A 25015-nucleotide genomic window follows, 5' to 3' on the forward strand; every position below is an offset into this window, starting at 1 on the left:
GTTACTCCAAATTCTCCAATGGTTTGCAGATGCAGCCCAGCACGATTTTCTTCTGATATCAATAACCCCAACACCCACTACCTACTGTAATAAAACATCTGGATTTAGCTAAGTTTGAGTCTTTAAAAACACATCCTTGTTTATTGTTTTCAGTAATGTTTCACTACTGAAGTGCACTAAAACTTTAGATGTGGAGGAACTACAACTGTACTTTAGTCAGAATACCAGTGCCACAGTTTCATAATACTTCACTACAACACTCCACATTTCAATTTTAAATGTATTCCCTACAGCTCCACACAATAAGAAATGTAAGGAAGTATACCTGAACCATAAATGACTTACCTCATTATATACTGAAACTCTAATAACTTTTTCCCCTTTTGTCAATTTATCAGTCACAAAACCCAGAAATGGAAATAGTGATGCATGAACTCCTGATGCTCCAGCTATGCTGCAGAAAGAAACCTCGTGCATGAGGAGCTGTCAGGGATGGATGTTACAGAGTGTTCCTTAAAGTCAACTTTTGCATCATTGGAGAACCACAAATTCTGTATTCAGGTTTCTGTAAAGTACCAGAGTTATCGGAGGAGGGCAGGAGCACACCTTTGATGCCTGCAGTCTCCCACAAATGTAATAGAAGAAGAGGAAGAACGGAAATGACGACTGTCTTCATTTCCGTGTTTCAGAGAGTTTATCAACATTACAGACTGATACTGTTACTGAAGAAATGTCCTCAGAGGTTAGAAACGATCGTCCAGGATGAGGACACCAACCGTCAGCGCAGACTGCTGGATCTCAGCCTCAGACCGGAGATAAAGTCACACAGAGCAGGTTTGTAACACTGATGGTCTCAGTGATGTAGGACCTGATCAGAGCTCCGTTTGTACGCTAATAGACTGAAATCAAGGAGCAGCTTTGAGCTGTTTTTGTTTTTTAATAGAAATAACACAAGTGCGTCTCTTTTTTAAAACGTAAACTTTTAGCATTAAACATAAAGTGATTAAGCGGATTTACACATTAAAACCACAGCGCGAGTGGGAGGAAGCGTCTCCTCTCTGCGCTGTGCTGCGGTCCACTCTTTGTGCCTCACCCCGCGGCTACACGCGAGTCCTCTGCCGCCTGCAGCGCTCCTCGCCCCGGTCAGCGGGGGGCAGGTGTCCCGCCTCAACTGGTCTTCATATTGGGTGGTGATGCTTGTTTTGAGGAGTAACGGTACAGAAGACACGGTTCGGTTCATTTGCACACATGAGATAGTTATTTCTGAATCAAATCATGGCTTTTGTGACTAAGACAAACGAATTACTTAGAACATCTTTATTCCTGGCAAGTAATAACAACAACAACAAAAAAATAACATTCAATGAACATAAAAACCGCATTTGACTAGAAAACAAATGAAAGTAACTGATCAGTTGATCAGTGTCTACTCGCACATGAGAGGTCAGTTAGTGTTTCACTACTAAAACACAACATTCCTCAGAAAAAAAGCTGACAGAATGATCCTCCTCTGAAGAGATTGATATGAATGAAATTAGTCAGTATCTACATATCACCTTATTATCACCTCGTGCTTATTTTTTCCCCAGTATTATCTCAATAACTGATTTTCAGCAGATCAGGCATGAGACCCTCCCGTTCAGGAGCCGGTGTTGTGCCAAAAACAGAAACAGTTACAGATGGAGAAGTTCTGGAAATCCTCATCAACTCACCCCAGTATCACTATCATCAGACAGAAGTGAGCTTCTCTCGCTCTTCGACTCGTTTCGGACTCTTTTCACAAAGTTTTACAGCCTTTATGAGGAGAACAGTGGTCTTACTAGATAAACCCTGGCCAGACCATTTGAGGCGACTGGGGAGCAAAAATGTAAAATGTTGTGAAATATTTAATTAACACATATTCATTTTTATTCCTAATGTATTGATATGCTTATTTTAATAAAATAGGCCAAAATATAGTGTGTACAAAAGTGTTTTTATACACAAACAGTAGTAGTAGTTATGATGTTAAGAGGCTTAAAACACTCAAATTTATTTTGATCTATTTTTATTTTGGTACAGTGACCATGTGATTTTTTCACAGTTCAGTTCACTGAACCATTACACCTCTAATGATGTTTAGATGACATAAATTGTTAGTAAAAAAATTTTTTTTTACAAAACATTTAAGTCTCCAAAATAGCTGACAGGAGGGAACCAGGACCCACTGCACAAGAATAGGGACTGACAGTGAGTCCAATGATTTCATCCAGATACCTAATGGCAGTCAGGGTATTGTTGCCTAGCCTGTAGAGGTCTGTGCATTCCTCTATGGATAAACCTCCCCTCATGCTGATTGGTGTTACAGGCAGCGTAACATTCTGATTGATGATTGTTTAGTCAGACATTCACACCAGCAGCTGCTGGAGGTCATTTTGTAGCTCTGCAGTGCTCATCCTGTTCCTCCTGCACAAAGGAGCAGATCCTGGTCCTGCTGATGGGTTAAGGACCTTCTACGGCCCTGTCCAGCTCTCCTAGAGTAACTGCCTGTCTCCTGGAGTGTCCTCCATCCTCTGAGACTGTGCTGGGAGACACAGCAAACCTTCTGGCAATGGCACGTATTGATGTGCCATCTTGGAGGAGTTAGACTACCTGTGCAGCCTCTGTAGGGTCCAGGTATGACCTCATGCTACCAGCAGTTACACTGACCCTAGCCAAATGCAAAACTAGTGAAAAACACTCAGAAAAGATGAGGAGGGAAAAGACGTGAGTAACCTCGAACTGTAAAACCATTCCAGTTTTGGGGGTTGTCTCTGTTGCCCCTCTAGTGCACCTGTTGGTAATTTCATGTACACCAAAACAGCTAAAACTGATTAAGTCTTTAACGCCAGGCGATTGCCGCTGAAGCACCGGTTCCCTGCTCTTACTAGTTACGAACAGCTGGTTAAGATGTTGCGTATCAGCGCCTTTTTACCGCAACTCCGCGACTGTTTGTCCTATCAGAAAAATTCAAACGGTTCCTGAAAGCTCAGTATGCACTTCACAGCCATATAGGGGTATTATGGTATTTTTTGCCAGAAGTTTTGAAGTATGCTGTGTCGTGTTCAACACGTTCTGAGGTATAAGGTTAACACACACACACACACACACTCACCCACACACACACCCCCCCCATTACTTAACTGACCAGATCAATATCCCAGAAGTTTAACTGACTTGATGCTAAATTCTGATTTTAAAAAGTGTTCCTTTCAATAACTGGGAAAACATAAAAATGGGTTTTGCCAGTCATGGACACCAGCAAGGATGAGCAAATGAAAGAAATTGGCCAAGGTGTATAACTCTACTCTATGTCCTCTATGTATTATGAGTGTTTGTGAATAACCAAAACAGGCTATCAAGTACTAGATTCACACATATAAGCAAAACACAGTACTCATGCACTACTTGCATTCATTGTAACTGTTTTTAAAGAATTCATAAAGTTTGCTCACAGGAAGGAATTACTTAGATTTATCACAACATTGTAATCAGAACTGGAAATGACAGCATTTTGTTATTGCTTTTTATCAGAGGACAGCAGTCCGCCTTTACCCTTTCACATGGTCTTGCAAGCCCAGGACAGTTCAGCCTTTGATTCTTCTTCTGGATCGTGTCTGGTAAGTGATGATGGGAGGGGTTGTCTCATTTGTCATCTGTGAAGTGTTCAGTGCGTTGCTGTTTGGTGTATACTGCAGGGTAACATCAGAACTTTTAAACTGTTAAAAGAAATCATCCAATATGTTTGCTGTGACTGTAACACCCACCACCCTCACCTCTTATTTTTAATAGATTTTTTTCATTTGAATTAATTTTAGTCTCAATAAAATTTTAAGTCTTTAATTAGGGCTGCAGTGATTCCTCAAGTAACTCAAATAATTTGATTCTAAAAAATCCTCGACACAAATTTGTTGCGAATTTCAGCTTATCTACCAGAACAGATTGCTATAACCACGATTTGCTAGCGGGTGCCACAATTAGCATTAGCGATTGTTTGCTATTGACCCTCTGATCAGCAAGTGAAGAAAAGAGAATTTCGTAGCTGCTCCATCCACCACTGTTGTTTCACACAGCAAAAAACTGCAGTAAATCTACGGAAGTTAAAATATGCAGATGAACTGTTATAAAACGTATTTCCTATCCGATTAATCGATGGGATAATCGATAGAATACTCAATTACTAAAATAATCAATAGTTGCATCCCTAAATTAAATAATTTTCTAAGATGATTGAAATTGTGCTATTAACCAAAACAATGGGGATTATAACTTCTGCTATAATTAAGCGGCCTAAACAAGTTTCCATAACATGCTCACAGTGTAGAGCCCTGTATGTTTTCCTGTCATCACATTAGTAACATTTTTCTTGTATCCCTTTGTTCCTCAAGACCTCCCACAGCAACATGAAGTGTGAAGAAGAGGAGAGTCTGGATGACCCACAGGTCTGTAACCAGGAGAGGTACTCCAGTCTGGACCAGCAGGATGCAGAACTTCCACAGATTAAAGAGGAACATGAGGAACTCTGCATCAGTCAGGATGGAGAGCAGCTTGTTGTGAAGCAGGAGGCTGAAGACATCATTGTCTGGACTGGAGAAGAGCAGCTCAAACTGCTGGATAACATCTGGAAACCTGAAATAAACTTGCACAGCGTAGGTATGTAAAACTGTAATGGTCTTTAAAAAAGTCACTCGTGGAGGAACCTAATCGGAGCTTAAAGTTACATTTACTTTTTTATTTATTTATCACAGGATGAATTAAAAGACCAGCTGCAATAAGTAACATTAATACATCTGTTTTAAGCTTAAACTTTGTATCAGTAAAAGGGGAAACTGATTGAAATTCAGACTCTAGAGTTTGGATTTTACTGCAGCATTTTGTCCAGTCTGAATACAGTACTTTACATATTGAACCTAAATAATTTTATTTATATTTTTCTTTTGCTTTGTCTTTATTTTTACTGTTGAAAGTTACTAAAAATTCAATTGGCTAAAACTAAAAGGATCCAGTTGAAGTCTGTTGGTGAGAAGACAGAAACAACTGAAAATGAGATCAGATAGAACTTCATTCCTAATCAAAAGAGCTCACATGATAGTGAATATGTATTTACACATTGAGGTAAGCTGCTTTTTCAATCTTTATCTTCCAAAAGGTATTTCCTCCAAATTCTGAAGATCCTGATTGAGAACTAACAGCTTTTTTTAAATTCTGGCCAAGCTAAGTAGTTGACTCTCTGTCAGGCGGTGACCTCCAGCTCACACTGGGGCTGACTGTAAAGGGATAGAAATGAAAATTAGAACCTCCAACTCTGAGGCCATGGTTCTCATTGTAGCCTGTGTTTCACAAATGTTTTTAATTCATCACAATATTGATAAAAATACTTTTGAATTAGGGTTAGAGCAATTCTGGGGGTATCATTCTATTTAATTTTCATTTATTTATTTATTTAAAGCCATGCTTTTATTTTATGTGTAACTAGGGGTGGGACTCGATTAAAAAAATTAATCTAATTAATTAGAAGCTTTGTAATTAATTAATCGAAATTAATTGCATTTTAATCACATTTAAATATTTAACATGAGAAATATTAATTTAAGTTTGGTTGATAATTGAATCAATATACATAAGCTTAAACTTAAAAATTTTGTTAATTTTCCCACCAGTCTACTACACAGAGGGTGGTCTGTGTAGCGGTCTCCTGAAATTAAAGTTAAGCATCATAACTGGATAGTTTTATTCAACATTAATGTCTCACTTAATATGGTTGGAAATTAATCAATCGCTCAACTGTATTCCTTGAAATGTGTTATGCTTGTTTTAACAACTTATTTTGAATAAAAGATTTACAATTAAACCACAAAAAGGAGAAAAAGTTCGTTCTCCGTTAAACCAGCTGCTTTTACACAGCTGTGCTTTGCACTCACGGTTGCTAGGCGACATGAGTTACGCAGAGGCGAGGGCAGGTGACGCTGATATGAAGGCTAGCTGCTCACTTCCGGCCTTTGCGGTCTTCATGGGCTACGAAGGACCGGTCCTTCGAATGATGCGGCCCCTGAATTTGGACATTGTGCATCGATATAATCTGTATGCCTGGAACTCGTGCACTGAGAAACGTTCCACGGGGCAAAGTGTGATTAAAATGCGTTAAAATTTTTATTCGTTATTTTCCCCGTAATTAATTAATTGAAATTAATGCGCTAAAGTCCCAGCCCTATGTGTAACTAAACATTGCAGGCCACCTGATTTCGGCAAATCTAACATTTGGACTAAAGTGTATCTGAGGCTTTAAAATATATCAGTAAGTTTGAAACTTACTGTTTTTAGTAACATATCTGCCATTATATGCATCTACACCATAATGGTTAGCAGCCAAAAAAGCTACAAGCTTGTACTAAAACAAGTTTGTACAGACACAGAGATAGATATCATTAGCTTCAAAAGTGGGCTGAAGGATGTCCGGAATGGAGATTAGAGGATCTGCAGGGAGAAATAGCAAAGCCAAACAGAATGAGCACAAGGTCGCTACAGGAGACATAAGCGGGAGAAGTTTTAACAGCTCAGATTGTGCATCACATGTATAGATTGGGAGCATATAAACACAGACACTGACAGTTGTAAAGCACAAATTTCTATAATCTGAAACAAAAAAACTAATGTCTATAATCTGATCATCACAAACATCCAAATATTGAGCTGATCTTTTCTAGTAAGTTTGTCAGAACTCAGCAATCATTTGCATCAGTGCCCAAATAATCTATTTATTTATTAAACACTTTAAATTTCACTGGTATATGAAGTGACATGCTTACAAAATGGAGACCTGCTAATGATTAAGAGTCTGATATTTTTTCAATTTTTTTTTCTGTCATTGTTGTCCCTTTAGATCTCCCACAAAAACATGACTGTAAGGAGGAGGTTTTTACAGGCCAGCAGGTCTGTAACCAGGAGAGGAACTCAAGTATGAACCAGGAGGACTCAGAACCTCCACAGATTAAAGAGGAAGAGGAGGAACCCAGCACCAGTCAAGGAGAGCAGCTTATACTGAAGCAGAAGACTGATACCTTTATGATGACTCCTGCTTATAAGGAATGTGACCACAGTGGACCAGAACCAAACAGTGAGCAGTTCCTTTCTTGCATCTCTCCTAAATCAGAGAGCCAAGATCAGGAAGAAAGCAAGCATACGGACTCAGGATTGGCTAGAAATGGAGAGCCAAAGAAGAGACCTCAAATAGACAGAAAACATATTAACAGTCAGCCTGTGTCACAGACTCGGCATAAAACTGAAACAAGTAGAAAATCTGTAAAATGTGACATTTGTGGAAAAACTTTTTACTATAAATCTTGCTTGACAAAACATCTAAGAGTTCACACAGGTGAAAAACCCTATTCCTGCAGCACATGTGGGAAAGGATTTAGTCAGATGATAAATTTGAAAAGTCACATCAGAGTCCACACAGGTGAGAAGCCATATTGTTGTAGCACCTGTGGGAAAAGATTTAGTTTCTCATCACCATTCAAAACCCACATTAGAATTCACACAGGTGAGAAGCCACATTCTTGTGGGACTTGTGGGAAAAAATTCTCCAAGAAAGCAGACTTGGAAAGTCACATGAAAATTCACACAGGTGAGAAGCCAAATTCTTGTAACACGTGTGGTAAAAGATTCAGGCATATGATAAACTTGAAAATTCACATAAGGATTCACACAGGTGAGAGGCCTTATTCTTGTATGATTTGTGGAAGTAGTTTCAGAAAGAAATCATCACTAGAATGTCATGTCAGAAGTCACACAGGTGAGAAACCTTTTGCTTGTAGCATCTGTGGGAAAGGATTCACTCAGACACCAAACTTAAAAATTCACATGAGAATTCACACAGGTGAGAAACCATATTCTTGTAATACGTGTGGGAAAAGCTTTAGTGTTTCATCAGCATTCAAAAAACATATGCGAATCCACACAGGTGAGAAACCATATTCTTGTAGCACCTGTGGGAAAAGATTTACCCAGAAATCAGGACTGGAACTCACATCATAATTCACACAGGTGAGAAGCCTCATTCTTGTAGCACCTGTGGGAAAAGATTTAGTACAATGGTATATTTAAAAATTCACACAAGAAGTCACACAGGTGAGAAGCCATACTCTTGTAGTACGTGTGGGAGAAGATTTAGTGACTTATCAGGATTCAAAAGTCATATGAAAATTCACACAGGCGAGAAGCCACATTCTTGTAGCACCTGTGGGAAAGGATTTATTCAGCTGCAGCACTTGAAAGACACGTGAGAACTCACACAGGTGAGAAACCATATTCTTGTAGCACCTGTGGGAGGGGATTTAGTGGCTTATCAGGGCTAAAAAGACACATGAAAATCCATACAGGTGAGAAGCCATATTCTTGTAGCACCTGTGGGAAAACATTTAGAGATTTATCAACTTTGAAAACACACATGAGAATTCACACAGGTGAGAAACCATATTCATGTGGGACCTGCGGGAAAAGTTTCATTCAAATGATACACTTGAAAAATCACATGCGAATTCACACAGGTGAGAAGCCATATAAGTGTAGCACCTGTGGGAAAAGATTCCGTCATATTACAAACATGAAGTCTCACATGACAATTCACATGACAAGAAGTTAAAAGTTCTATACTTGAAAAGTATGAAAGAGCTGGTTCATAGTTGGTAATGCCCACACTGGTGAAATAACAAATCACTATAACGCTTGTGGGAAAAGATGACCAGGTCTTTGTGGGATATTTTATTTCCAGAACACTATATAACTGTAATGATTGTGCACTGCATTTACTGTCTTATGATGTAGGGGAAAGTAAGGGATTTGTCTGAATTGATAGTTTTTGTTTTAGGCTGTAGAAATGACAAGCAGATATAGATTAACTTGTTTTACTGAACAGGTTTGTTATAGAAAAACAAGCTTATATATTTTTTGTCACCTGTTGCTCTGTATAGCAAACATTTAATTCCTCTTTAGAGGTTTTAATGCACAAGATTAAAAGCAAGAAAGTGCCACACATAAGGCAAAAAAAAAAATGTCATTATGGACTCGAGGAACTCCATGTGTTGTGTTGTTCACTTAGATGAAAGTTAAAATTCAGTATGTGCTGAAGGGTTATGAGTTTTATAACATTTAAATAAAGATGTATTTGAAACAATTTTTCTGAGTTGTAATCTAAAAAGAAACAACACAGTGCTCTGTGGTATTTTACATGTTTCTTTGTTCCTGATATTGTTTTATACAAATTCAGAAGCTGATTTTTTTTTACTAAACTGGGTAAAGACGTCTGTCTGTTATAGTTCCTGTTTAGCTGTTCTAGCTGCATGGCTTTATGAGACACACACAAGATGTTCATGTAGTGTAGTTGTAGGTTTAAAGTATATAAAAATGTGAAAGTAAATAAGTTTTTATGTTTTTCAAAGCATTTTCATAATTAAATCAGCCATTATTCATATTTAATTTTAAGTACATTTTCCCTTATTAACTTACTGTTTGATTTGCTGTCTGGTATTAAATATCTTTAATCTACACTGATTGTTGTTTAGTCTACATTGTTGTAATAGCTAAATAATATTGTTTCTGAATGTGATTTTTTTTTATTATTATATATGTGTTTTTCCATAAAGCTTACCTCCACACCCCGACGATAATCACTCAATTCACTCAGATTTGGGGCGCTGGAAAATATTCAGTCCATTATTTCCTTTTTTATAGGGATAACAGACAGAGTGGTGAGAAACCTGTAAGGACGTGGACTGAAGTTGTCTTCGACTCCTGTATTTGACCATATCAGGCAAATTTTTCAGTATAAAGTTGTGTGTAATTTAATCTTTTGTCTGGTTGCTCAACTGGGAAAACAAAATGGCTTGATCAGAGGCTCATGCAGGAATCAACCTAATCGCAAATGACCAATAACTCCAGTGAGGTGAGTCCGCTGAGCTGGTTTACTGCATGCCTTTATTCTAGTCATTGATTTTTGTAAAACTGGGTTTTTTTGGGAGGAAGCATTGGGCATATTTTTTTTGTTTTCCGGTCAACAATGTTAACAAAGGAAGAATCCTTATGTATCTTATAATGGGCCTACATGGAGCCCTTCAGTTAATCCTCTTTCTGAAACAAAACATTTTAGCTCTTTAAGGGCACCCTCCTTTTATGCCAAATTTCCTCTGATTGGCTACCCCTCACAAAAAGGTTTTAAACTGAGGGTGGATGGGGCTTCTGTGCACACTGCCACAGCTGTGTGCCTGACATTACCAATAAGAACCCCTCTCAGTGACATGACCAATAGGAGAAAAAAATGAAACAACAGTGGCATTCTGTCAGGGTAAACAAGGTAAACAGTCCTTGCCCGGTAAAATCTCAAAGCAGATATAAATTAAAATCTAACAAAGTGACCGCAATCCCTTCTTAAATCTCAAACAGTATTCTGTCACAAAACTTCTCACCTGTTTGCATCCATTCCTTAAATTATTGCCATCTTGTGGCAGTGGCCAGTTGGCTATTGTCCTTGGAAGTGGGCTTGAATCTAATTCTGATCAGAATCAGTAGCAATCTTATAATTTTATATAATGTACGACTGTAGATTAAACAGAATAAAAGTATTTAGACTGAGCTGGAAACATTTGCAGCAGTAATAGTGAACACTTTTCTGCAAAATAATTACTTAAAATTTTGATAATTCAAACACAATTTGGCAATATTAGCTTATGTGTTTTAGAGTGTTTGACAGTGTGATATTGCTACTTTACAGTAAGTAGTTTCCCCATGCTGCAGCACTACACAAGGACATGAGGGTGGAAAAGAGGGAAAGTCTGAGGACATCTGGTGGAGAGCTCAAGGATGGCAGGTCTGGACAGAGAAATGCAGAGGGCTGGTGATGAGAGTATAGCTGTGTTGACCTTTGACCACGTGAGTGCTCCCCACGCAGCATGCTTGCACTGTGCTTTGCTCGACACAGCGAGAAACTTATTGCATGGTGCAAACCATAAAAAAAAGAATAAGTTTCAAAGCGCAGCACAGTGCATGCCACTTCCTATATGAAAAGACCTTTAAATGTTATATGATTAATTTACTTGAATCCAAAAATGATAACCCCTTTTGAACAACCAACACTGTACATATGACTGCTTTTATATTTCAGGGACTACACTTTAGACAAAATTAGTCACAAGAAGTTTTAATCAAATTTGTGTTGACATCTTACAATACATGACCTACACTATGAAGAAACAGTAGAAAGACTAAATCAACAGGACGGGGTGATACTCAAGTTTAATCTTCATTAAAAATAAATATCACACAAAAACCCATGTCCATAAAAACAAGTTGTGTCTTGTGTGTCTTTTTTTAACCTTTATTTTACCAGGTAAAATGTATGAGAGCCAGTTCTCATTACATTTTTTCAGTTTTTAAAATTAAATTTTTGGCCAAAAAAAAAAAGGTATCAAAAAGAACAATAAAGACAAAACAACAAGCATGTCAAATTAAAACATATTTAAAACTAGTCTGAACTTGGTAGTATTCTCTTATTTTTCACCTTGGTCATGGAATAACCTTCAGAGCACATTAACCCTTTAACACAGAACCAACAAGTTTGAAAAGGAGTGCAGGGTTTTAGCCAGCGGTTGATTGCCCGGCACTGCGCCATGCTGAGGTTCTCTTGTGCCGGGCTGAGAATTTCACCGGTTCACTATTGGAACCATTCTATCACTGCAATGAGCAAGCGGGCGCGCACCTCACACACACACACCACCCCATCGCCAATACCAGACTGATTTTTTGTCTCTGGTTAGATTACTGCACAATAGTATTATTTCACCACAATTTGCAATCTACCACCGGGCACGGCCGGTTTTCAATTCAATTCAATTCAATTTTATTTATATAGCGCCAAATCACAACAAACTGTCGCCTCAAGGCGCTTTGTATTGTGGGTAAAGACCCTACAATAATACAGAGAAAACCCAAAAGTCAAAACGACCCCCTATGAGCAAGCACTTGGCGACAGTGGAAAGGAAAAACTCCCTTTTAACAGGAAGAAACCTCCAGCAGAACCAGGCTCAGGGAGGGGCAGTCATCTGCCGCGACCGGTTGGGCTGAGGGGAGAGAAAGACATGCTGTGGAAGAGAGCCAGAGATTAATATCAATTAATGATTAAATGCAGAGTGGAGTATAAACAAAGTAAATAAGGTGAATGAGAAACAGTGCATTATGTGAACCCCCCAGCAGACTAGGCCTATAGCAGCATAACTAAGGGATGGTTCAGGGTCACCTGATCCAGCCCTAACTATAAGCTTTATCATAAAGGAAAGTTTTAAGCCTAATCTTAAAAATAGAGAGGGTGTCTGTCTCCCGAATCCAAGCTGGAAGCTGGTTCCACAGAAGAGGCGCCTGAAAGCTGAAGGCTCTGCCTCCCATTCTACTCTTAAGTATCCTAGGAACCACAAGTAAGCCAGCAGTCTGAGAGCGAAGTGCTCTGTTGGGGTGATATGGTACTATGAGGTCTTTGAGATAAGATGGTGCCTGATTATTCAAGACCTTGTATGTGAGGAGAAGAATTTTAAATTCTATTGTAGATTTAACAGGGAGCCAATGAAGAGAAACCAATATGGGAGAAATCTGCTCTCTCTTTCTAGTCCCTGTCAGTACTCTAGCTGCAGCATTTTGGATCAGCTGAAGGCTTTTCAGGGAGCTTTTAGGACAGCCTGATAATAATGAATTACAATAATCCAGCCTAGAAGTAATAAATGCATGAATGAGCTTTTCAGCATCACTCTGAGAAAGGATGTTTCTAATTTTAGAAATATTGCGCAAATGCAAAAAAGCGGTCCTACATATTTGTTTAATATGTGCATTGAAGGACAAATCCTGGTCAAAAATGACTCCAAGATTTCTCACAGTGTTACTGGAGGCCAAAGTAATGCCATCCAGAGTAAGTATCTGGTTAGACACCATGTTTCTAAGATTTGTGGGGCCGAGAACAAGAATTTCAGTTTTATCTGAATTTAGAAGCAGGAAATTAGAGGTCATCCAGGCCTTAATATCTTTAAGACATTCCTGCAGTTTAAATAATTGATGTGTGTCATCTGGCTTCATTGATAGGTAAAGCTGAGTATCATCTGCATAACAATGAAAATTGATGCAGTGCTTTCTAATAATACTGCCTAAGGGAAGCATGTATAATGTAAATAAATTTGGTCCTAGCACAGAACCCTGTGGAACTCCATAATTAACCTTAGTGTGTGAAGAAGACTCCCCATTTACATGAACAAATTGGAGTCTATGAGATAAATATGATTCAAACCACTGCAGTGCAGTACCTTTAATACCTATAGCAAGCTCTAATCTCTGTAATAAAATGTTATGGTCAACAGTATCAAAAGCTGCACTGAGGTCCAACAGGACAAGAACAGAGATGAGTCCACTGTCAGAGGCTGTAAGAAGATCATTTGTAACCTTCACTAATGCTGTTTCTGTACTGTGATGAATTCTGAAACCTGACTGAAACTCTTCAAATAAACCGTTCCTCTGCAGATGATCAGTTAGCTGTTTTACAACTACTCTTTCAAGAATCTTTGAGAGAAAAGGAAGGTTGGAGATTGGCCTATAATTAGCTAAGACAGCTGGGTCAAGTGATGGCTTTTAAGCAGAGGTTTAATTACAGCCACCTTGAAGGTCTGTGGTACATAGCCAACTAATAAAGACTGATTGATCATTTTTAAGATTGAAGCATCAATAATTGGAAAGACTTCTTTGAACAGTCTAGTAGGAATGGGATCTAACAAACATGTTGCTGGTTTGGAGGAAGTAACTATTGAAGTTAACTCTGAAAGATCAACTGGAGCAAAAGAGTCTAAACAAATACCAGCAGTGCTGAAAGCAGCCGAACATGAAGAATAATCTTTGAGATGGTTATGAATAATTTTTTCTCGAATGTCTAAAATTTTATTTGTAAAGAAATCCATGAAGTCACTACTAGTTAACGTGAAAGGAATACTCGGCTCTACAGAGCTCTGACTCTTTGTCAGCCTGGCTACAGTGCTGAAAAGAAACCTGGGGTTGTTCTTATTTTCTTCAATTAATGATGAATAGTAAGATGTCCTAGCTTTACGGAGGGCTTTTTTATAGAGCAACAAACTCTTTTTCCAGGCTAAATGAGCATCTTCTAATTTAGTGTGCAAGCACAATCTCGCGACGGTCCTGTTCACGGTTGATTTTGCGGGGCAAAATAGCAACCAGTGTGAAACCAAGGGGGAAGAGGAAAAAGGCCGCAATTTTGTGCTTCCTATTGAATATAAAATCGCAGGAGCTTGTCTTGTTTCTTGTCTTTGTAGACTCACAAGGATAACACACTGACGTGCTGCATAAAAAGAATATTTTTTCACCAGTAGCTGCAGGAAAAGGTGCATCTTATTTTCAGAGCATCGTAACACAGACGAGAGGGATCCACACTCCCTATCTTCATCAAGTCACATGATCCAATCATATTCAGGTGCCTTCAATGACCCGTAGGACCAACCATTATCACAGAATATTACATACATAATATCCAACTGTTCACCATCACTGAATTAACAAGCTGGCACGCCATTTAGCCTTTAGCATTAGCAAGCTAATACTAATTAGCCCCACCCTCCAAACACACACACACACACCGGACTGAAATTTTTTTTCTGGCTAGAACCCTGGACTGGCATTTTTCCATGCCTCCACTGCCCTCTACACGTGTGTGCAAGGGAGATAAATGAAGGATCAGATCTGCGGGCTTCCTGAACCAGCGTGTGTGATAACCACAATGTTGGCCAGGGGTATTCAACTGGCGGCCCAAGGGCCAGAACCGGCGCATCAGTCATTTTGGACCGGCCCACTGCCCATTTACCTCTATTATTAAATAAAAATTTTAACAGAAGCTGTGACTAAACTGTAACCACGGCATGTAGTTCACACTCCTTACATGTGGTGGCGGTAACGCACCATAGATTACCAACCGCCATTAAACTCAAGAAGAAGAAGAACGGCACTTTACAACATTTTATGACATGCAGCACTGCCGTTTACACTGTTGGCGGGAGGCCAGACTGCAGTTTCTGATGCAAACATGTTGCATTCAAAAGAGAAGCGACGCAAGGTGGACAGCGAAAATAGGAAATTTAACAACTGGACCGATAAGTATGCACAAGAGTAAGAGTCCCGAGGAATGTGTGGCCCACTGGCAAATAGCCTCATGACAATTTGGCCCATAGAAAAATGTAGTTGAATACCCCTGATGTTGGCTGTGCAATTTCTCAGCTTCCAGAAACCAATTAGAATTTTCAGATTCAAAAAATATTTACACAGTATTTAGGGTGCACAAACATGTCATGATACGCTCTATGCCAAAGGCTGTTACGTGACATTTTGGGACATTTCCTGGTGATATGCTCTGTGTTAAAAGGTTAGGATGCTTTTTTGTCTCCCTGGCAGAGTTGGGAGCTTTTATAAAGGTTTCTGTAACTGAAGAGTGAAACTGCTATGTTTGAGATAAAATTATGTTACTTGTTGATGTCTGAAATTATTGTGAAACTGGGCTTTCCTTTACATTATAACAAAAACACAGCTAAATGGAATAAATAATGCAGACAGAAACTATACTATATTAACAAGACTATAAGGTTATCCTCTTGCAGGAATTTAGCTTCTCAGCAGTGTGGGCTCTACCATTATCACACTCCTACTCTTTCACATTTTATACAGTATAAAGCATTTAAGTAGTATGAATTCTCATGTGACTTTTTAAATGTGTCAGCTGACTGAATTTGTTCCCACAGGTGCTACAAGAATACGGCTTCTCACCTGTGTGAATTCTTGAGTGAGTTGTCAAGTTTTTAACGTGACTAAATCTTTTTCCACAGGTGCTACAAGAATATGGTTTCACACCTGTGTGGATCCTTATATGGGTTTGCAACGTTGAATTTTGACGAAATGTTTTCCCACAGGTGCTACAAGAATGTGGCTTCTCACCTGTGTGAATTCTTATGTGAGTTTTCAAGTTCATCAAATTACTGAATCCTTTCCCACAGGTGCTGCAAGAATAAGGCTTCTCGCCTGTGTGAACTCTCATATGAATTTTTACGTGTATCATCTGACTAAATCCTTTCCCACAGGTGCTACAAGAATATGGCTTCTCACCTGTATGAATTCTCATGTGAGCTTTGAATGCTGATAAGTCATTAAATTTATTCCCACAGATGCTACAAGAATGAGGCTTCTCACCTGTGTGTATTCTGATGTGTTTTTTCAAGTGTATCATCTGATTAAATCTTTTCCCACAGGTGACACAAAAATATGGCTTCTCACCTGTGTGTGCTCGAACATGTCGAGCCAGTTTGGATTTATATTGAAAAGTTTTTCCACAAACTTCACAATTTAAAGACTTTTTATTTGATCTTAAGGGCACATGGTTGCTTTCTGGCTGGTCTTGGCTCTCTGGATCAAGATAGTCATGAGAAGAGAACTGGTCACTATTTGGTTCTGGGTCACTGTGGTCACTTTGCTCATAATTAGGAGTCACCATAAAGATCTCACTCTCCTCCTTCAGTACAAGCTGCTCTCCCTCCTGATTGATGTAGAGTTCCTCCTGTTCCTCTTTAATCTGTGGAGGCTCTGGGTCCTCCTGGTCGAGACTGGAGTTCCTATCCTGGTTACAGACCTGCTGGTTTGCGAGAACATCTTCCGCGTCAGAGATATGTTGTTGGTGGAGATCTGAAGTTACAAGGAAAATTTAGAAAAAGGTTTAGTGTAGAAAAACATGAGAAAATAAATTCTAGTAATTTCTGGTAAAGTCTGTTGCTCACATATGCAAGTATATAAACAAACTGATGCTAATGAGAGACACTTTTCAGCAATGTTAAGATTAAAAAACTATGTTCAACTAGATACCTCCCACTGTTTAGTTTGATAGTCACTGCTGCAGACAAAACAGCGACTCAGTGTAGTTCAAAAGTAATTTTAATGTTCCTTCACTTCCATACTGTCCCAAATGGGAATTTGCTGTAATTCTGTGAGGACTGGAGTGATGCGCTCGCTGTGCCATGTTTTGTACTCACTGTAGATGGGACAGTTAAGTTGAAATAATATAGTTGGGAGGCAAGAAGGGCTTGGATAAGATGTTATATTATTGGGGTGTATTGGTCTGTACAAAGCAAGACTAGACTTTTGATATGCTGGTTGAAATTAAGATGCTGATTAACGATAATACCCAGGTTTCTAGAAGACTGTTTTGTTAATAGTTGTCCAAGGTGGGGAATGACACTATTAGAAATTTGATCAGGACCAATAACAAGGACTTCAGTTTATGAATTCAGTTGAAAGAAATTAGAAATCATCCAGTTGAGAATGGCAGTGAGGCAGGAATGCAAGGAATCTAGATTTTTGTGTTTTCCCAGGCTAAAGGAGACATAAAGCTGGCAAACATTAGCATAATCATATTAATAAGAATAACTTTATTGATTCATATTGCTATGACACCAATGGTAAGACACTGTAGAATTATGGAATACATGGCCAAGTGTCAACAGATGTAAACTAAACAGAACAAGTCCAAGGACTGTGCCCTGTGAGTCCCCACAAACAGTGACTGAATACCCTGCTTGATAAGTAGGAAGGCCCTTTTAGTGTGATAACCATCATCTCTCAGTCTTTATCAGCTTATTCAGTGAAAAGCTCTCTCATATAAAGCTGGTTTACTTGAAGTTTTGATTGTGGAGGAATTTTGGCCCACTTTTCTTTAAAATGTTGCTTCACTTCATTGAAGTTTGTGAGCATTCATTTATGCACATTAATTTATGGCATTATTTGCATTTAATGTGCAAAGAGGGCTCTAATGCCACATTTCCATTAGTACCTACTCAGCACGGGTCGACTCGACACGGCACGACCTGCCACGGTCTTGTTTTGTTTCCATTGCAATTGAGTACCACCTCAATGTGAGTGGAGTCGATATAGCAAAGTGGGCAGTAGTCACTTGATGTAATTTGCATGCGACTCAAAACACAACACAGCAATGGATGACATAGAGGCAAGCTAACGTAGCTATGCCAGTTTACTATCGTCATCATGCATAAGTCCCCCGTGCAATGTTTTAATGGATGAAGGTTATCATTGTTAAGCATTAACTCTATACTGCTGAACATGTTGCAATCGACTCAGTGTAGTTCAAAAGTGCTGCCATTTGCGTACTTCCAATTACCGTAAAAATTTTCAGAAACCGTTTGAATTTTTTTGATAGATCAAAGGAACTTTGATCAGCTGCCTCAGCGTTCGGTGTTAACTAGCTGTTCAAGGCTAGCAGGGGCAGGTGATCGGTGCTTCAGTATAGGGCAGTATAGGGTTAAAATATGTATGCTGTGTGTGTGTGTGTGTGTGTGTGTGTGTGTGTGTGTGTGCGCATTTCAGATGGCTCTTTTATTGCAAAACTTCTGCTGCAAATTGTTGGTCTGGGCATTCAACCGAGCTTCCTGTGCTTTGCATGCCTCCATTTTCTTGCTGTTGGGTTTTAAAAATGGTGCATTTGATTCGCTCTCATGACCCAACTAGTGACGACACTCCCTGCCCAATCAGTGGGATGCTATTCTTCCACGTCACATTTTCGGATCTCTTGGAACCCTGGCTGAGTGGGTACTAAAAAAGTACCTGAATCTGGTACCAGGTACTAATGAAAATGCCTACAAACTGTGCCAAGTCGAGTCGCGCTGAGTAGATACTAATGGAAACGCGCCATAAGTGCTTGTTCAGTAAACAGGGTGAGTAATGAAGGCTTTGGGAAAATGGTCAACAGACTGGAGAAAACACAGGTTTGTGCAATGATTTTGCCAAACCTGTAAAGACTGAAGCAGTTAGCCTTTTATGCATTATCCTGCCTCTCATTTGGTTTCCTTCTGCAATGGCCTATTTATTTTTTATAGGTATTACATATTTTGTACAAAATTTTGTTTAGTTCAAAGTTTTATTCACTTCCATCATGTAGGTAACATGGAACGGAGCCAGACTTTTATCTTTTACCTTTCAGAGATGGCCTTAGGTTAGGTGAATAAACCCCTTGTTGCCCACAAAGAGGTTTTAATTAATAGGAAAGTGAAAGCACTGCCTTATTGATGTGATACTGTTTTGGCACATTTTTAAACTTCTGTTCTTTTTCTAAGAATATAAGTGAAAAGGAAGGATCAATTTTATTTTCATGAAAAGATTTGCATAACAGCAGGAATGCAGGACATTGTAACAGTGCAATAAAAAAAAAAAAATTTTGTCATTAATTAATTGTGAAAAACAATCATGACCTCAATATTGAAGGAAAAATAATTGTGATTATCATTTTGGTCATTACCGTGAATCGTCTCTTGCTCATTTATGATTCGCCCAAAATGCTGCAGGCAGATTACTGACTGGGCCAAAAAAAAAAGATCATATTACACCAGTGTTAAATGGCTCCCTTTGCCTCACAGACCCCAGTATAAAGTGGCAGCACGTTTTAAAGCATTAAACCATCTTACACTTGTATATGTTGTAGATACGCTGCATCCATAAAGCCCCACAAGACCCCTAAGACCTGCATCCCAATCCTTCTTGACTATCCCACAGTCTCCATTCATCCAAAAATGGGGTTGTGCTTTAGCAGTCGTTGCACCAAAACTATGGAATGATCTCCCAAGTAACCTCAAACATGTGTGAAATGTGACTTTAAAAATAATCCAAAACAAGTCTAAAATAAGCCAGTTTTCTCTTTGAGTTATACAAAGTGCAGGTTTAATGTTAAATATTAACAGCTATACCCACATGCCAAAGGCCACTGCAGGGACTTGGGGTTGAATCTGCAGACCCAGACTATTTACAGGATGTCATTCCCACTCCACTCTCTCCCTGCTTTCCTGTCTACCCTATAATATCCTGTCAAATTCCAAAAATTATCTACAAAAAAATAAATTAACAGTTTAGGACAGGGCTCTTCAACTCCAGGCCTCGAGAGCCCCTGTCCTGCAGGTTTTAGATGTGTCCCTGATCCAACACACCTGAATCAAATGGCTGAATTACCTTCTCAGTATGCAGTCAAGTTCTCCAGAGTCCTGCTAATGTCTTCTATATTTGACTCAGGTGTGTTGAAGCAGAGACACATCTAAAACCTGCAGGACAGGGGCTCTCGAGGCCTGGAGTTGAAGAGCCCTGGTTTAGAAAGAACATATTGAAGTTGACCCCTAAAAATAAAAGTAACTTTCAGCTCTGGTTAGGATCCTACATGAGTCATATTCATTACAGCCCGTTACAGTTTTGCATACCTAATCTGTGTAACTTTATTTCAGGTTTCCAGATGGTATCCAGCAGCCTGAGACGCTCTTCCCCAGTCCAGACGATAATGCCTTCGGTCTCCTGCTTCAGTACAAGCTGCTCTCCCTCATGACTGGTGCCAAGTTCCTCCTGTTCCTCTTTAATCTGTGGAAGATCTGGGTCCTCCTGGTCCAGACTGAAGTTCCTCTCCTGCTCACCCAGACCCTCCTCTTCTTCACACTTCATCTTGCTGTGGGAAGTCTTGAGAAACAAAGGCACACAAGAAAAATGTTACTAATATGTAACTGTGAGCATGTCACTCACATATGCAAGTGAAATTTAAAGTGTACAAATGTGATAGATATTTCAGGAGCACCTGTGTGACTGACTCGAGTTCTCACATGGCAAATGAGGAAACAGTTTTTCCTAAATCCAAATCAGAAATTCCTTCCCACAGGCTGCAGATGAAAAATATTCTGAATTTTATTTTTGCCAAGGGGAACATTTATGTTTGTCTATGATCCGAGTTTTGCTCCAAGCTCCACATTACAATCGCTTTTTTTGGCACAACCTGCAGTTTCCTTTGAGAAACTGCAGGTTGTGCCAAAAAAAGCGATTTCTGATATTTAAACAGTTGTAAATGATCCGTTGACCTATAATCTGTCAAACATCTCTCTCGTGACTAATATCAAAGTAATTTGAAGCAGAAGGAACATTTCCATCTCAAGGTAAACAAGCTGCAGTCAGTTTTTGAACAAGAAAAAAGGAACGAGCTGATTATACTGACACACAGTAAGTACAGTTATGCAGACTCATAAGGATATTTGTAAACGAGATTATTTCTTTATTTTATATATAACTCCCTTCATAAAGCCTTTATATTTACCAATATAAACAAGGATATTAAACATTAAAAACAACATAAATATTGGCAATCACCTTTTGCACAACAAAGCTGCGTTCCTCTGTGTTTATGTTTAAAACAAAGAAGTGTTTGTGTTTTAGCTGTTTTTTAGCTTTCATCTGTTAGCCTATAAACTATGATTACAACTACTACTGATTAGGGTCCTGCCAGAGACGAGAGATTAAGGGAGACTGAGCCACTGGGGCGTGTGACGTCATCAAACACGTGCTTGACTGAAACCGCCATGTTTGTCTGCTTGAAAGCTGTCAAAGTCTGTAGGCAAGCCTCCACACGTGAAAGCGCTCAACAATGTAAACGATTCATTTGGATCATATTTTTTCCTTTTCTCAGTTAGCAGGAATGGAAAAGAATCAAGAGAAGCCTCAGAGAAAACACAAAAACTTGAAAAAAGTTTAAACAATGATCCTAAACTGACAACTAAAGAATTGCGTATGGCAACGTTTTGAAGAGCAGTGACACTAGGCTGTAGAGGGGAGTGCCGATTACAATTCCTATAATCACATGTTCATAAGATCACCAATGTGTGTGTTTATGCATGAATGCCACTACCGCAGTACATTTACAATGCACACACATTACAACACTCTAAACTGAAACATTGTGACACATACAGTGGGGAAAAAAGTATTTGATACACTGCTGATTTTGCAATTTTTCCCACCTACAAAGAATGGAGAGGTCTGCAATTTTTATCATAGGTACACGTCAACTTCAACCATTCTTTGTAGGTGGAAAAACTTGCAAAATCAGCAGTGTATCAAATACTTATTTTCCCCACTGTATAGGCATGTACTTGCAATACATATCACTACATTTGTGCACTTTGCATCCAGCTCATCACCAACTGAAGCCTCTGTTACAGATGTTTCTGGTGAGCTCGCAGCCTGGATAGGTGGCGAAGGAGGGGGAACAGGGCCTGGACAACGACGCTTAGCAGGAGGCTTGCGTGTCAACTGCGTGTGAGCTGGGGGATTTGGACGTGGCACCAGAGTGGGGACAGCAGAGGGCAGGAGGTTGGAGGTGGCAATGTCAGACTGACAGTTGTATGCCACTTCCTCAAAGTGGGCAGAGCACACGTGTTTTGACTGCACATTTCCAAGATTCAAATCTGCTCTTTGCAAATTCACAATCCATTGCTCGCACCTGCAAAATAAGATTAAAAAAAAAAATTAAATAGCTGTTAAATATGCCACATGTACCTTATCAAGAGACAACTCCTCCTTCTGAGAGAATTTAAAAGCTTAAATGTTTGCATACTTCATAACTTACAGTGTACAGTGATATAATAATGATATAAGTGAGGTAATTCAACAGGCAGAGAAATAATGTACATAATTTCTCTCCCCTGACCAGCTGACAAACAACTTAACTGACAAGAACAGGAGACTCTGGGCCTGGACTAGAGCTGCCAGCAGTTGAACTCAATCTATTGCAATATTGGGAGTATTGTATAAATTACTGCAGTGAACTGATGGAGTAACTCTGTGAATGGCATCTAAATAATTCAATTCACTTGTATTTATATTGGGCCAATTCACATCATTAGTTGATTAATAAGCTGAATAATAAGCTGTTTGATACTCAGACTGTTTTACTCTTTGGTGCAGTTGAGGATGCTATATTGTTCTTTGTTTATTTTTATCCTTAAATAGCTTTTTGCTGATTTTAGCTTTGTTTTTTGGTGGTCTGGGAGCAGGCACCGACTCTATGGGGATGGGGTTTTGGGGGGATGGCAGGAGGAGAGAAGCTGCAGAGAGGCGTGTAAGACTGCAACTCTGCTTCCTGGTCTTAACCCTGGGTAGTCAGGTTTTAGGAGGGTTAATAAATTTGGCCAGATTTCTAGAAATGAGAGCTGCTCCATCCAACATGGGATGGATGCCAGACCAGGTTTTCCCCAGAAACTTTGCCAATTATCTATGAAGCCCACGTTGTTTTTTGGACACCACTCAGACAGCCAGCGATTCAAGGAGAACATGCGGCTAAACATGTCGCTCCTGGTCTGATTGGGGAGGTGCCCAGAAAAAAACTACAGAGTCCGACATTGTTTTTGCAAAGTTACACACCGAGTCAATATTAATTTTAGTGACCTCCGATTTGCGTAACCGGGTGTAACCAGATTAAGAACAATTTCTTATTTACAACTGTGGCCTGACACTATTATCTCTGGGCTGGCCTGATTTCCCGGCTGCCCAGGATGTGCTGGGGTAGAGTTAACTGTGGCTAAGCTACCTTCAGTCTGCACAGACTACAGGGGCCCAGCTAGCTACAGGATTTTAAGAATGTTTCACAAACATTTCTGTAATCAGCCAAAACACATTCTGATCCACTGACTTGTGTTTTTAATGCACTCATTAATGCACTCATCCCTCTTCACGCTCACTGGCTCAGTGACTCAGCATTGATGCTCACCTCTGTTTGTCTGTGGGAAATCGGTGAAATCTGAACTTCTGACCCGTCCTGGGGTCGATGGAGGTCCTGCTATTATTGCTGCAGTTGATGGCACAGCAAAACCGAGCACCTTTGGTGGCCATACCGGCAGAAAGTCAGAAACTATCGGACACTCGATGCAAAACACACTGCATCGAAACAGACAAATACAAATGGCGGGTTCGGAAGTCACGTGATTTGCCCAGCCCCACGCTTCGCTCCGTCTCCCTTAACCTCGTCTCAGGGTCCTACATCAGCCGCATCCCCGTGTTAGTGCACGGAACAGTGTTACATACCGATTCTGTGTCTTTGTCTCGGGTTTCCGGCTGATATCCAGCGGTCTGAGCTGACGGTTCATCTCCTGCTCATACTGGACGATCGTTTTTTAACCTCTTGAGACGATTTCTCCAACAACAGTTATTCTACAATTATTATATTAAACAGAAGACGAACAGTAACGGTTACGTCATTTCCGACCTTCCTCTTCTATTGTACTTCCGGTAGGCTAGATGCATCAAAGTCGTACTGCTGCCCTCCTCTGGTCACTCTAACGTAAACCACATCCTTACATAAACTCCGGTAAACCTGAAAATATCGTTTAAGGTGCCCAATGATCCAAAAGTTCAGTTAAGGAAAAGTTTCTTTCTGCAGCACAGTTGGAGCAGACAGCATGTTTACCTGCCTTACAGACGTCACACTCACACAGGTGTTTTATTTCCATCACAGCAGTATTGATGCTTTATTGATAGCTGTAAAGAAAGGTGTTCACACTGAAGCATCAGTTTGAAGTCAAATCAAACACACTGAGCTCAACATGAACTTCCTGCTGACAGAAACTAAAATCAGTGCAAAAGCAGCCAGAACATTTGAACCATGCTGGAGGCGCTGCAGACGAGTCAGGAGCAAAAAAAAAAAATGTCTGCAGGAAGTCCTTTTTACCATTTAATTAGATTTTGACTGTGTTCATGTTAAACCATGTTGTTGTTTGCTGATACTGTGTCCCTGCTGTTTGTTCTCATCAACAGTCCTGTTCTGTTTGTAACACTCTGCGCTGAAGCTGAAGGAAATGTTTCTACAGTGTTAGATGATACAGCTCCAAACTAAATCACTAAATCAATGATGCTCCGATACAGTTTAACATGATTTATGACACATCACATTTTATTATAAAGGAATTAATCTTCTCTCCCATGGTCCCTGAATACAGCATCAGTGTAATATTACAGATATTTAAATCTCTCTGTGCTGATGTTGTTGAAGCTGCTGGAGGCTCAGTGAAGGTTTTCCATGTCTTCCTGCAGGTTAACAACTGAAATGTGAAAACCGATGCTCAAC

General features: G+C 39.5%; 1 protein-coding gene and 1 pseudogene across 1 annotated transcript; one reads left to right on the plus strand and one right to left on the minus strand.

Annotated features, from left to right (window-relative positions):
- The first annotated feature begins 686 nt into the window (after nucleotides 1-686).
- Nucleotides 687-9352, plus strand: LOC115795813 (zinc finger protein 345-like; annotated as a pseudogene).
- Nucleotides 9353-14099: 4747 nt separating this feature from the next.
- On the minus strand, nucleotides 14100-23921 carry LOC115795816 (zinc finger protein interacting with ribonucleoprotein K-like). Its single transcript, XM_030751919.1, has 4 exons — nucleotides 23663-23921; nucleotides 22066-22396; nucleotides 20340-20589; nucleotides 14100-16773 (listed from the first exon to the last, which is right to left on the minus strand). Exons 1-4 carry the CDS (start codon nucleotides 23782-23784, stop codon nucleotides 15776-15778), a joined length of 1701 nt encoding a protein of 566 aa, XP_030607779.1. The 5' UTR covers nucleotides 23785-23921; the 3' UTR covers nucleotides 14100-15775.
- Between the last annotated feature and the right edge of the window lie 1094 nt (nucleotides 23922-25015).

This window comes from Archocentrus centrarchus, chromosome 17 (genome assembly GCF_007364275.1).
Source record: "Archocentrus centrarchus isolate MPI-CPG fArcCen1 chromosome 17, fArcCen1, whole genome shotgun sequence".
NCBI classification, from domain to species: Eukaryota; Metazoa; Chordata; class Actinopteri; order Cichliformes; family Cichlidae; genus Archocentrus; species Archocentrus centrarchus.